A 13831-nucleotide genomic window follows, 5' to 3' on the forward strand; every position below is an offset into this window, starting at 1 on the left:
ATATATATATATATATTTTTTGAACAAATATATGTATGCATATTTTTAATAATAAGACCTGACCACTTAAAAAGATAAAAATAAAAAATAAAACTTTAGCTTCTAGTCTAGACATATATAAAACCCAAATCTTTAAAATCAAAATTTTTACCAAATCCCAACCCCAATTCCAGACCGTATAAAATTTTAATTTTCTTGCATTGATAATGAAGCTATAATACAACATTTTCAAATACAAAATCGCGCCAGTAAAATTGTTGCTTCTTTAATTCAACTGATCTGACGGCCGAAAATTAGAAGAATGTGTGAGAAGTAAAAGGGGATGTGTGGATATCACACCTCTTGATTTTGTGGTGAAACCTCAACTTTTTTTTCACAAAATTTTTTTATATAAAAAAGGAAAAAAAGAAGAAAGAAGGAATTGATGAAAAAAAACAACACATAGATACCCTTGATGCGGAGAAAATTTTGGAAAATGGGGTCCGTAGCGTCCGTTCACGCTATTTGTATGGCATTTCTTATAAAAACATGAATCTCTTACAAAACAGCCTATTCAATTTGTCAAAGCTGCCCTTTAATAAGGCAGCTCTACTAATATCTTCCTCCTTAATATGCCTTATACTCAAATTTTTATGGACGATAAATTGTAAAATAGTACAGAAAAGTGATCAAAGTCCAAAAAGCTTGCACTACTCGGCAAGAACAAAAAATAAAGACGGTTCCATAAAGGTAACAATCATAGAATAAAAAAGACAAAAAGGATTTGGCAAATGACTTGATTTGACATTAATTTTTGACATTCTGACCAAAAGATAACTTGTTTTAGTTCGATTACGATGCAACAACCAACACATTGTGATTAAGTGAAATTGTCATGGTTTAATTTGGACATCACACCTGTAAAAGCTAGCCAGCTTGATTGTACTAATTTATTACGCAACCAAAATTCACCACATTCCAACACAACAAAACACCCCAGTTACCTCTTCCCTCTCGTAAGCAATTACGTGACTGAAAAGAAAAGTCATATTGTTTGAGAAACGTGACTAAAAGAAGCTGCAGAATGTGCTATAAATATAGCTTAAATACATTATCTGCTAATAACCAGCAGATCAGGAAACAAACTACAAATTTTGCTCATACCGCAGCTTAAGACTCGAAGAGGGAAAGACAAATTAGGCCCTAATAAGTTGCTATATAGCAATGGCACAAGTGATGAGCAACAAGCAGGTGCTTCTGAGGGACTTCGTTAATGGCCGGTCTCCGACGGAGTCAGACATGTATGTCACAACTAATAGCATAAGTTTGAAGGTTCCTCCACAAGATTCAAACACGGTTTTGGTGAAGAACCTCTACTTGTCCTGCGATCCCATGATGCGATTTCTTATCATGAAATCAGATCAGAGAATGAGTAAATACATTTATCCTTCTCCTGGCTCTGTAAGTCATGTTTTTACTATCACTTTTTAACAGTCTACACATTCTTAATTTTTTAAAACTTGATGGAAATTTTGATGCAAGTAAAATCAATGAAAATTCCCTTATTTTGAATACAGCCAATTCGTGGATATGGCGTGGCTAAAGTTTTGGATTCAAGTCATCCAGAATTTAAAGAAGGTGACTTGGTATGGGGGCTAACCAAATGGGAAGAGTACAGCCTCCTCCCAAACCCTGAAAACCTCATCAAAATCCACCACACTGACGTACCCCTTTCCTACTATACTGGAATTCTCGGTAGGTATAGTAATTTCTCATGCACGCGTGCATATAATGACTATTTTGGTGCACTATAAAACTTGCTGGATGCTCATGCAGGTATGGCCGGTAAGACTGCGTATGCGGGTTTCTTTGAAGTATGTCGACCTAAGAAAGGAGAGTACGTTTTTGTGTCCGCAGCATCTGGTGCAGTAGGTCAGCTTGTCGGACAATTTGCAAAATTGGCAGGTTGTTATGTCGTTGGAAGTGCTGGGAGTAAAGAAAAGGTTGATCTGCTGAAGAACAAGATAGGGTTCGATGAGGCTTTCAATTACAAGGAGGAGCATGATTTAGACGCAGCCTTGAAAAGGTACTTTCCTCAAGGAATCGACGTCTACTTTGAGCATGTTGGCGGGAAACTGCTCGACGCCGTGCTGCTCAACATGAGAGAACACGGTCGCATGGCCATGTGCGGAATGATTTCGCAGTACAATCTTCCCGAGCCTCAGGGGATTAAAAACGTGATGCAGATTATTTTGAAGCGGCTGCATATACACGGATTTACTCATCGCGATTACGATCACATTGTCCCCGAATACTATGAATTTGTGCTGCCATACATCCGACAAGGGAAATTGGAGTATGTGGAAGACATAGTTGAAGGCCTCGAGAATGGTCCGGCAGCCTTGGTTGGACTCTTCACTGGTCGCAACGTTGGAAAACAAGTGGTTGCACTTGCTGGCCACTGATTTACATTCACCTCGTCCCACTCTATCCATATATTTATGGTTACTGGTTAACTCGGTTTGTGGCCTTCATTTTAGTTGTTCCTTGTGCATTGTAAAAAAATAATAATAAGAGCTTTCCATCTTTTGGAAATAAATTTTGAGTTATAACTTAGGAACCTCCTAAGTGATAGAATTTGTATTTTCATACGTCACGTTTTGGGTTTGATTTCCAGCTCTAGTAAAATCATACGATAATGGTCAGGGAAGAGGTTAAAATACCTCTGTGAGTTTTCTCGGTCCTCTGAAAAGTAGACTGTCGTGACAAAGCTACTAGATAGTTCCCTTTTAAAAAAAACGATAACATTTCTAGGCCTAAATGTAATGTTGTAGTTTTGTTTAGGTTTTAGGCCCATTTCACAAAAACAATCTTTTACTTAATATTGAATAGTAACTTCGCGTAAGGTCAAATATTATTCACGCATGAAGTTAAAAGAATTTTTTTTTTCAAAAAAAAAAAGAAAGAAGCGAAGATTGTTATTTTAGGAGAATAAAAAAAAAAAGTAATCCATACGGAAGTACACATAATTATGATGATGCTTTTATGTAATGGGAAATATAAATTTAAATTTACAAAGTATAATTTGAATTTGAAAATTGTGGCTGTGATATGTCCAATATATGGAAAAAGAAAAAGGAAATTATAATTGTGAAACGTGTGATGTTGAACGAGCAACAAAGTTGGAATGGAAGAGTCTCGACTCTCCTCGCGGACTGGCGGCCTTAATTTGCTCTAATCTCACACGTGTCAAGAATATACACTCGCGGCTCCGAGCTAAGAGACGCCCGCATTACGCCATTGCCTACCTTAATATTCTTGGCTTTCCGCCGCTTCCAATTCCCATTCCCATCGATTTGCAACCACCACCAGCAGCATTGCTCATATCGCCCTCCGCCTACACACAGAGAGATAGATAGAGATAGAGAGAGAGAGAGGACCAATCTCAATGGCGGCGAGTACAGAGGGAGTGATCAGCAACAAACAGGTGATACTGAAAGACTATGTGACTGGCTTCCCCAAAGAATCTGACATGCAACTCACCACCGCCACCACCAAGCTCAAGCTTCCAGAAGGTTCCAAAGGGGTTCTGGTGAAGAACCTCTACTTGTCCTGCGACCCTTATATGAGAAGCCGCATGACCAAGCGTGAACCTGGCGCCAGTTATGTTGATTCCTTCAACGCCGGTTCGGTCAGTCACTGTATATATTATCTTACATCTCTCTCTAATCATTTTATTATTTTTAGTGTAATTTCTTCGTTTTAACTAGGGAGACTAAATTTTATTTAGTTTACAAATTTAATCTCCTTAACTATCTGCCTCCAGAGTCTCTGCCTGCCTTTTTAATAATTTGTTTCAAATCAAAGTTGAATACTTTTATATCTCTAGGTTAGGATAATTGGTAACGCGGTGTGCCCTTCCACTTTTATTCAATTTCAAAATTAGGTGCTCTGTAATTTAGGGTTGTTCAATTGAGATTAGAGGGATTTTAATGGATTTATAAATTCATGAATTTTGACGAAGTTTAATTGATTTATAAAGATTTTATGTAGAATTTTGAGTGAATTATCTCGAATGCTCAGGGAGATCTCAGGGAGATCTGTAAAATTTGAGCATTTTAAAAATATACGTAGAAATCTCTCTAATTCTCTCAAATTTTGCAACTTTTTAAAATCATTTAAAATCAATTTCTAATGAAATACACCTGGAATATTATAATATCCTTTATAATTTGATTGAATACACCTAGATTTCAGATAATCACTTAAAAACACCTTAATTAGAATACTGTATTGTAAAATATATAAATAAAATTGAATCCTTGAGGCAATTCTCATGTAATACTAGTAGTGTAGTACAAAAGGAGCTGATGAGGAACCCAATTAGTAATCTTGTTTTGTAGATAGCCTTTTCGTTCGGATGGTGTAATCCAAATTTATCTTGTTTGTGGTTTTGGGGCTGTTTTAATAATTTATATAGTTTGAGACAACTTGTATTTCGCGGTTTTTGATGATACAATGCTATATTTATATCAGTTATATCTTATCAATACTGAGACATAGCTTCCCTATTAATTGGCATTTTGTCCAACATAAAAGCTTTGTTTATGCTATGTACAAATCATAAAAAGGATAGCATCTATTCGATGTTGTAGTTTTATTTGACGTGTTTGATTATTGAAATGCTGGTGTGGCAGCCTATAGTCGGATATGGAGTCGCCAAAGTTTTGGAATCCGGGGATCCCAAGTTTAAGAAAGGCGACTTGATTTGGGGAATGACCGGGTGGGAGGAATACAGTGTCATCACTGCAACAGAGTCTTTGTTTAAGATTCAGCACACTGATGTGCCTCTCTCTTACTATACTGGAATTCTTGGTATGTTGCTATATATGGGCTATTGCTATTTTCCTTGCCTTTGGATTTTTTATTTTTTTTTTAATTTTGTTCTGCCACAAGCAGCTATCTCAAAGTCTTGTATCTTCTATGATCGTAATTGAATATAGCGAGCTAAGGAACCTGAACTTCACAAGGGCCTAACCGGTTGCATGAAATTCGTGAATCATTTTTGTATGTCATGGATTGTATTGAATTCTTGTTGCATGTTTGATTACTGTAGTTTCATTGGACTATTCCCATGCTAAATTCAGGAGCGAACAGATTGTGTCGTAATAATCTTTTTATTAAAAGTAGCATTCCTCATGGAAGGATTCTGTATGGTTGTATTTATCCCTAGTTGTGATCTGCCTCCACTCCAGTGACCTCTATTATACTACTTGAAGTGAACTGATTTGTTAATTCTCAAATCTCCTTGTAAACTAGATCTTTACAAACCGATGTCCCATTTTCTTTTCATAATTAGTAATTTGATTTGGAAGTACAGAAATTATTTAGCATAACGTAATTCTACTTCAATTGGTCATATGGATCTGTAGCATTGTTCTCAGATTGAATGCAATTGTTGAAGCGATCCATCCTAATTAATTCATCCAAATATTCAGTTATATGGCTTTGTAATGCATGATATATGTACTTGATGCTCAATGCTCATCAATGTATTCATTTTATGTAGGTATGCCTGGAATGACTGCTTATGTTGGGTTTTATGAGATCTGCAATCCTAAGAAGGGAGAGACAGTCTTCGTTTCAGCAGCATCTGGAGCAGTAGGTCAGCTTGTTGGCCAATTTGCAAAGTTGTTGGGTTGCTATGTTGTTGGAAGTGCTGGAAGCAAAGAAAAGGTGAGTTATGGTCGATTCCAACTATATCTTAGTTGGCATTTCTGTGATTGCAACTCCATTGGATGATTATCCTTGGTTTAGAAACACGAGTTAGTGATGTGTGCCAAATTTGTAACCGGAAACGTTTTGACTAATAGAAAACAGGAAAATAAGAGAGAACATGTTGGAAAGTAAAGATATTGGTGACCCTTTATCTTCATAATCAAGTCAGTAAAATTCAGCTTTAACCTGCTGCCTCATCTGGTTGGCAAAATGTTCATATCATATGAAATCGTAAGCATTGCAACTTAGAAAATCGCACAGAATGTGCGTGTATGAGCTTTTCTGTTCTCATTCTACAATTTACGTATTGCAAATGACTATTTTATACCCATTCTTGGCATATTTTAATAGTATTGTATCATTTCCGAGTTTAGGTTGATCTGCTGAAGAACAAGTTTGGGTTTGACGACGCTTTCAATTATAAAGAAGAACCTGATTTGGATGCAGCTTTAAAAAGGTCAGTTGATCAGAAACAAACTATTATTTTAAAGCTTTAACTTATGTCTTAATTACAAAGGGAAAGTCCAATAAAAGGCATTAGCAATCTCTAACATCATCATGATTTAGTGATTTAGCCGCCAATCCTAAAACAGAGAAAGAGTAAGTTGAAATGTGCAACAGTGTGAGCATGTGGCTGTTGACGAGAAACTCATGTCTTTGTCCTCCTTGTAGATATGTTCCATGGTTTTCGGTGTTTGCTTAGTCTAAATGTGTGATTTTCTCACCAGGTACTTTCCTGAAGGCATTGACATATACTTTGAAAACGTTGGGGGGAAAATGCTTGATGCAGTGCTACAGAACATGAGGGTCCATGGCCGGATTGCAGTTTGTGGGTTGATATCGCAGTACAACCTTGACGAGCCTGAAGGTTGTCGCAATTTAATGTATCTGATCATTAAACAGGTTCGCATGCAAGGTTTCCTGGTTTTTAGTTACTACCATCTTTACGAGAAGTTTCTTGAAATGTTTCTGCCGGCGATAAAAGAAGGGAAGATAACGTATGTGGAAGACGTGGTGGAAGGACTTGAGAGCGCTCCAGCCGCTCTGATAGGGCTCTATGCCGGCCGCAATGTAGGAAAGCAGGTGGTTGTAGTTTCCTGTGAATGATTTCATCAGGCTCTCCATGCCTCCGAAATATCACCCTTTAGCCATACGGTGTAATCGTCTCGTGTGAAATGCAAATACGTTGACATTTATCCCCACGAGAACTGTGCTTGATCTCTTACCTTAAGCTATAAATAAATGTGTTTTGACTTCCTTAATGATATCAAGTACTAAGTTTGGTAGATCTTTCAATTGTGTAAGAGCTTTTATTTTTTATTTTTTATTTTTTTTAAATAAATGATATTATCTACAGTAAATGGGAGGGGTAGCTTCACAATATGCTAGTAATAATGTGGTTCAAATTTACTTTTGACGAGAATCGAACTTAACACCTTTTATTTATAAGCGAAAGAAAATACTACTAGATCTTAATTCTAAGTGGCATGTTAAACGAACATTGACTTTTCTTTTTTCTTTTTTCTTTTTAGCAAACGGACTCTCCTTGTCAAAATATTGAACGAGCAAACAAGTAGGAAAGGATAACTTAATTTGTCCTAATCTCACACGTGTAAAGAATATAGACACACAGTAGCTTTCGGCTAAAGGACGCATTACGACGATTCTTGCATAGTACATTTTCATGTATGTTATGGCTTAAGTAGTTTTGTAGAGACGTCTAGGTCAAAAACCACCCGCAAAAAAACACTTGTTATTTAGTTTTAATTATTGAAATTTAATGAATTCTCTTTTCCGAATCTCATTGGGTTCTTTGATACAATGCTCTAATTTTCATGATTATTTTATGAATATACACTCACAGCGGCTCCGAGCTAAGAGACGCCCGCATCACGCCATTGCCTACCTTATATATATATATATGTATTTTTTTTTTTTGAACAAATATATGTATGTATATTTTTAATAATCTCACACGTGTCAAGAATATACACTCACAGCGGCTCCGAGCTAAGAGACGCCCGCATCACGCCATTGCCTACCTTATATATATATATATTTTTTTTTTTTGTTTTTTTTTTGAACAAATATATGTATGCATATTTTTAATAATCTCACACGTGTCAAGAATATACACTCACAGCGGCTCCGAGCTAAGAGACGCCCGCATCACGCCATTGCCTACCTTATATATATATATATATATAGCTCCGAGCTAAGAGACGCCCGCATCACGCCATTGCCTACCTTATATATATATATATATATATATATATATATATATATTTTTTTTTTTTTTTTGAACAAATATATATGTATGCATATTTTTAATAATCTCACACGTGTCAAGAATATACACTCACAGCGGCTCCGAGCTAAGAGACGCCCGCATCACGCCATTGCCTACCTTATATATATATATATATATATATATATATATATATATATATTTTTTTTTTTTTTTTTTTGAACAAATATATATGTATGCATATTTTTAATAATCTCACACGTGTCAAGAATATACACTCACAGCGGCTCCGAGCTAAGAGACGCCCGCATCACGCCATTGCCTACCTTGTATATTTGTTCAAAATATGCATACATATATTTGCAACCACCACCAGCAGCATTGCTCAAATCGCCCTCCGCCTACAAAGAGAGAGAGAGAGATAGAGATAGAGAGAGAGAGAGGACCAATCTCAATGGCGGCGAGTACAGAGGGAGTGATCAGCAACAAACAGGTGATACTGAAAGACTATGTGACTGGCTTCCCCAAAGAATCTGACATGCAACTCACCACCGCCACCACCAAGCTCAAGCTTCCAGAAGGTTCCAAAGGGGTTCTGGTGAAGAACCTCTACTTGTCCTGCGACCCTTATATGAGAAGCCGCATGACCAAGCGTGAACCTGGCGCCAGTTATGTTGATTCCTTCAACGCCGGTTCGGTCAGTCACTGTATATATTATCTTACATCTCCCTCTAATTATTTTATTATTTTTAGTGTAATTTCTTTGTTTCAACTACTACAAATTTAGTCTTCTTATCGTTACGCTTTAACTATCTGCCTCTAGAGTCTCTGCCTGCCTTTTTAATAATTTGTTTCAAATCAAAGTTGAATACTTTTATATCTCTAGGTTAGGATAATTGGTAACGCGGTGTGCCCTTCCACTTTTATTCAATTTCAAAATTAGGTGCTCTGTAATTTAGGGTTGTTCAATTGAGATTAGAGGGATTTTAATGGATTTATAAATTCATGAATTTTGACGAAGTTTAATTGATTTATAAAGATTTTATGTAAAATTTTAAGTGAATTATCTCGAATGCTCAGGGAGATCTGTGAAATTTAAGCATGTTTAAAATATAGTAGAAATCTCTCTAATTCTCTCGAATTTTGCAACTTTTTAAAATCATTTAAAATTAATTTCTAATGAAATACACCTGAATATTATAACATTTGATTGAATACACCTAGATTTCAAATAATTATTTAAAATCACGATTGAATACCTTAATTAGAATACTGTATTGTAAAATATATAAATTAAGGGGAAACTTAATATGAGTCCAATTTTATGAGCCTTTATTAGTTATAGTCCAATTTTATTTAATTTTTAGGTTAGGTCCAGTGATTCATTGTCCACATAAGCTTATTTGTATTCTCTTGCCAAATTTACCCTTAAATTGACCAATTAAGTAATTACTGTTTTTTTTAAGTTTGTGATTAATGTTAATCTTATCCTTAATTATAGGATTAGGGATTTAAATCTCCTTTTTTTTCTTCTCCTTCCCCAAATGTTCATTTCTCTTTTCTTGTTTCTCCCTCACAATATCTTTCTCTTCCTCTGTTAGTCTTCTACCATAATATTATTCTTTTGCTCCTCCTTTCATAAGGATGATCAATATACATTTGATTGGTTTTTTTTTTTTTAAAAAAAAAAAATTTGTATTAGTCAATCTTGTGTTTTGGGTTCTTCATCTCATATGTATATATTATTTTTTTTTTTGGGCTTCATTCTCCTTTATATATATATATATATTAACTTTGAAGTTCTATCGAATTAGCATTTTCTCTAGTGTTTCCTCCCTCAATATCATTTTTCTTCACGATTTTTTTTGGTTTTTATCTACCTATATCACTTGTCCTTTATTTATTTATTTTATCTTTTTATATTATACTGTGCCTGTATCATGAATAATTGTATTTATCTACCTATATATTACATATTTTGTTGATAATCTATATAAGATTAATTGTGTTTATCTACCTATATATCACAAATTAACTGTGTTATCTACCTATACAATAAGTTTTTGTTCATAGTCTATCTGTATCATAGATTATTTTGTATTATCTGTCTATACAATAGGTTTTTGTTCATAGGCTACCTCTATCATAGATTCTACCTAGATCACAAATTTTTTATCTACCTCTAGCAATGTTTCTTTTAATTTTTGATAAACTTATAAGATTTGTAATAATGTCTTTTTAATTAAAAAACAGGTAGATAAAGGTATTTGAAAATTCAAATTTAAAGAATTAAAAAAAAAAATTTCAGGGGCAAAACAGGTGTAATAGAAAATGAAATAAAATTGGACCTAATTCAAAAACAGCTGAATTTTTTGGACCTGAATCAAAGTGCCCCTAAATAAAATTGAATCCTTGAGGCATTTCTCATGTAATACTAGTAGTGTAGTACAAAAGGAACTGATGAGGAACCCAATTAGTAATCTTGTTTTGTAGATAGCCTTTTCGTTCGGATGGTGTAATCCAAATTTATCTTGTTTGTGGTTTTGGGGCTGTTTTAATAATTTATATAGTTTGAGACAACTTGTATTTCGCGGTTTTTGATGATACAATGCTATATTTATATCAGTTATATCTTATCAATACTGAGCCATAGCTTCCTTATTAATTGGCATTCTGTCCAACGAAAAAGCTTTGTTTATGCTATGTACAAATCATAAAAAGGATAGCATCTATTTGATGTTGTAGTTTTATTTGACGTGTTTGATTATTGAAATGCTGGTGTGGCAGCCTATAGTCGGATATGGAGTCGCCAAAGTTTTGGAATCCGGGGATCCCAAGTTTAAGAAAGGCGACTTGATTTGGGGAATGACCGGGTGGGAGGAATACAGTGTCATCACTGCAACAGAGTCTTTGTTTAAGATTCAGCACACTGATGTGCCTCTCTCTTACTATACTGGAATTCTTGGTATGTTGCTATATATTGGCTATTGCTATTTTCCTTGCCTTTGGATTTATTTTTTTTAATTTTGTTCTCCCACAAGCAGCTATCTCAAGGTCTCTATCTTCTATGATGGTAATTGAATATAGCGAGCTAAGGAACCTGAACTTCCCAAGGGCCTAACACGTTGGATGAAATTCGTGAATCATTTTTGTATGTCATGGATTGTATTGAATTCTTGTTGCATGTTTGAGTACCGTAGTTTCATTGGACTATTCTCATGCTAAATTCAGGAGCGAATAGATTGTGTCGTAATAATCTTTTTATTAAAAGTAGCATTTCCTCATGGAAGGATTCTGTATGGTTGTATGTCCCTAGTTGTGATCTGCCTCCACTCCAGTGACCTCTATTATACTACTTGAAGTGAACTGATTTGTTAATTCTCAAATCTCCTTGTAAACTAGATCTTTACAAACCGATGTCCCATTTTCTTTTCATAATTAGTAATTTGATTTGGAAGTACGGAAATTATTTAGCATAACGTAATTCTACTTCAATTGGTCATATGGATCTGTAGCATTGTTCTCAGATTGAATGCAATTGTTGAAGCCATCCATCCTAATTAATTCATCCAAATATTGCTTTGTAATGCATGATATATTTACTTGATGCTCAATGCTTATCAATGTATTCATTTTATGTAGGTATGCCTGGAGTGAGTGCTTATGTTGGGTTTTATGAGATCTGCAATCCTAAGAAGGGAGAGACAGTCTTCGTTTCAGCAGCATCTGGAGCAGTAGGTCAGCTTGTTGGCCAATTTGCAAAGTTGTTGGGTTGCTATGTTGTTGGAAGTGCTGGAAGCAAAGAAAAGGTGAGTTATGGTCGATTCCAACTATATCTTAGTTGGCATTTCTGTGATTGCAACTCCATTGGACGATTATCCTTGTTTTAGAAACACGAGTTAGTGATGTGTGCCAAATTTGTTACTGGAAACGTTTTGACTAATAGAAAACAGGAAAATAAGAGAGAACATGTTGGAAAGTAAAGATATTGGTGACCCTTTATCTTCATAATCAAGTCAATAAAATTCAGCTTTAACTTGCTGCCTCATCTGGTGGGCAAAATGTTCATATCATATGAAATCGTAAGCATATGCAACTTAGAAAATCGCACAGAATGTGCGTGTATGAGCTTTTCTGTTCTCATTCTACAATTTACGTATTACAAATGACTATTTTATACCCATTCTTGGCATATTTTAATGGTATTGTATCATTTCCGAGTTTAGGTTGATCTGCTGAAGAACAAGTTTGGGTTTGACGACGCTTTCAATTATAAAGAAGAACCTGATTTGGATGCAGCTTTAAAAAGGTCAGTTGATCAGAAACAAACTATTATTTTAAAGCTTTAACTTATGTCTTAATTACAAGGGGAAAGTCCAATAAAAGGCATTAGCAATCTCTAACATCATCATGATTTAGTGATTTAGCCGCCAATCCTAAAACAGAGAAAGAGTAAGTTGAAATGTGCAACAGTGTGAGCATGTGGCTGTTGACGAGAAACTCATGTCTTTGTCCTCTTTGTAGATATGTTCCATGGTTTTCGGTGTTTGCTTAGTCTAAACGTGTGATTTTCTCACCAGGTACTTTCCTGAAGGCATTGACATATACTTTGAAAACGTTGGGGGGAAAATGCTTGATGCAGTGCTACAGAACATGAGGGTCCATGGCCGGATTGCAGTTTGTGGGTTGATATCGCAGTACAACCTTGACGAGCCTGAAGGTTGTCGCAATTTAATTTATCTGATCATTAAACAGGTTCGCATGCAAGGTTTCCTGGTTTTTAGTTACTACCATCTTTACGAGAAGTTTCTTGAAATGGTTCTGCCGGCGATAAAAGAAGGGAAGATAACGTATGTGGAAGACGTGGTGGAAGGACTTGAGAGCGCTCCAGCCGCTCTGATAGGGCTCTATGCCGGCCGCAATGTAGGAAAGCAGGTGGTTGTAGTTTCCTGTGAATGATTTCATCAGGCTCTCCATGCCTCCGAAATATCACCCTTTAGCCATACGGTGTAATCGTCTCGTGTGAAATGCAAATGCTTTGACATTTATCCCCACGAGAACTGTGCTATAAATAAATGTGTTTTGATTCCTTAATGATATCAAGTACTAAGTTTGGATCTTTCAATTGTGTAAGAGCATTTTATTTTCTATTTTTTTTTTTAAATAAATGATATTATCTACAGTAAATGGGAGGGGTAGCTTCACAATATGCTAGTAATAATGTGGTTCAAATTTACTTTTAACGAGAATCAAACTTAACACCTTTTATTTATAAGCGAAAGAAAATACTACTAGATTTTAATTCTAAGTGGCATGTTAAACGAACATTGACTTTTCTTTTTTCTTTTTTGCAAACGGACCCTCCTTGTCAAAATATTGAACGAGCAAACAAGTAGGAAAGGATAACTTAATTTGTCCTAATCTCACACGTGTAAAGAATATAGACACACAGTAGCTTTCGGCTAAAGGACGCATTACGACGATTATTGCATAGTACATTTTTATGTATGTTATGGCTTAAGTAGTTTTGTCGAGACGTCTAGGTCAAAAACCTCCGGCAAAAAAACACTTGTTATTTCGTTTTTAGTTATTGAAATTTAATGAATTATCTTTTCCGAATCTCATTGGGTTCTCTGATACAACGCTCTAATTTTCATGATTATTTTATGATCCTATCCTTTCTTTTTACTCTTTTAACTTTTTATTACGACCCATTTTCTTGTTCGACAAAAGGTTCATTTATATACAATAATCGGATTGTAGCGGGTATAGTTTAGTGGTAAAAGTGTGATTCGTTCTATAATCCTTTATATAGTTAAGGGGTCT

The 13831-nt window shown here is 35.3% G+C and overlaps 3 protein-coding genes across 3 annotated transcripts in view; all 3 read left to right on the top strand.

Annotated features, from left to right (window-relative positions):
- The window catches only part of LOC125468282 (2-alkenal reductase (NADP(+)-dependent)-like), a 31075-nt gene extending 24056 nt beyond the window's left edge, over positions 1-7019 (top strand). The window contains exons 2-6 of the mRNA XM_048583941.1: positions 3409-3670; positions 4677-4854; positions 5549-5715; positions 6132-6214; positions 6486-7019. Of these exons, the coding sequence (XP_048439898.1) occupies positions 3428-3670; positions 4677-4854; positions 5549-5715; positions 6132-6214; positions 6486-6864 (1050 nt within the window). The 5' untranslated portion in view covers positions 3409-3427 and the 3' untranslated portion in view covers positions 6865-7019. The remainder of the gene's footprint in view (positions 1-3408; positions 3671-4676; positions 4855-5548; positions 5716-6131; positions 6215-6485) is intronic.
- Positions 1120-2594, top strand: LOC103935601 (2-alkenal reductase (NADP(+)-dependent)). The gene is made up of 3 exons (XM_009345373.3): positions 1120-1440; positions 1557-1734; positions 1816-2594. The coding sequence occupies exons 1-3, from the start codon at positions 1204-1206 to the stop codon at positions 2442-2444; spliced, it is 1044 nt and encodes a 347-aa protein (XP_009343648.2). The 5' UTR covers positions 1120-1203; the 3' UTR covers positions 2445-2594.
- A 1339-nt stretch (positions 7020-8358) lies between the features above and the next one.
- LOC125477105 (2-alkenal reductase (NADP(+)-dependent)-like) lies at positions 8359-13059 on the top strand. The gene is made up of 5 exons (XM_048583951.1): positions 8359-8702; positions 10793-10970; positions 11648-11814; positions 12232-12314; positions 12586-13059. The coding sequence occupies exons 1-5, from the start codon at positions 8460-8462 to the stop codon at positions 12962-12964; spliced, it is 1050 nt and encodes a 349-aa protein (XP_048439908.1). The 5' UTR covers positions 8359-8459; the 3' UTR covers positions 12965-13059.
- Positions 13060-13831: the final 772 nt, after the last annotated feature.

Source organism: the organism of the source record quoted next, unplaced genomic scaffold (genome assembly GCF_019419815.1).
Source record: "Pyrus x bretschneideri cultivar Hongxiangsu unplaced genomic scaffold, Pyrus_bretschneideri_v1 Contig1, whole genome shotgun sequence".
Lineage (NCBI taxonomy): Eukaryota > Viridiplantae > Streptophyta > Magnoliopsida > Rosales > Rosaceae > Pyrus > Pyrus x bretschneideri.

What these genes read in the sequence shown, in the direction of transcription:
- LOC103935601 (XM_009345373.3), top strand. Translation starts at nt 1,204, where the DNA reads ATGGCACAAGTGATGAGCAACAAGCAGGTGCTTCTGAGGGACTTCGTT. An exon ending in TTTATCCTTCTCCTGGCTCT is followed by an intron (nt 1,441 to 1,556) that starts GTAAGTCATGTT and finishes TTTTGAATACAG; the next exon opens with CCAATTCGTGGATATGGCGT. An exon ending in CTACTATACTGGAATTCTCG is followed by an intron (nt 1,735 to 1,815) that starts GTAGGTATAGTA and finishes ATGCTCATGCAG; the next exon opens with GTATGGCCGGTAAGACTGCG.
- LOC125477105 (XM_048583951.1), top strand. Translation starts at nt 8,460, where the DNA reads ATGGCGGCGAGTACAGAGGGAGTGATCAGCAACAAACAGGTGATACTG. An exon ending in GTGCTGGAAGCAAAGAAAAG is followed by an intron (nt 11,815 to 12,231) that starts GTGAGTTATGGT and finishes TTCCGAGTTTAG; the next exon opens with GTTGATCTGCTGAAGAACAA. An exon ending in TTGGATGCAGCTTTAAAAAG is followed by an intron (nt 12,315 to 12,585) that starts GTCAGTTGATCA and finishes TTTTCTCACCAG; the next exon opens with GTACTTTCCTGAAGGCATTG.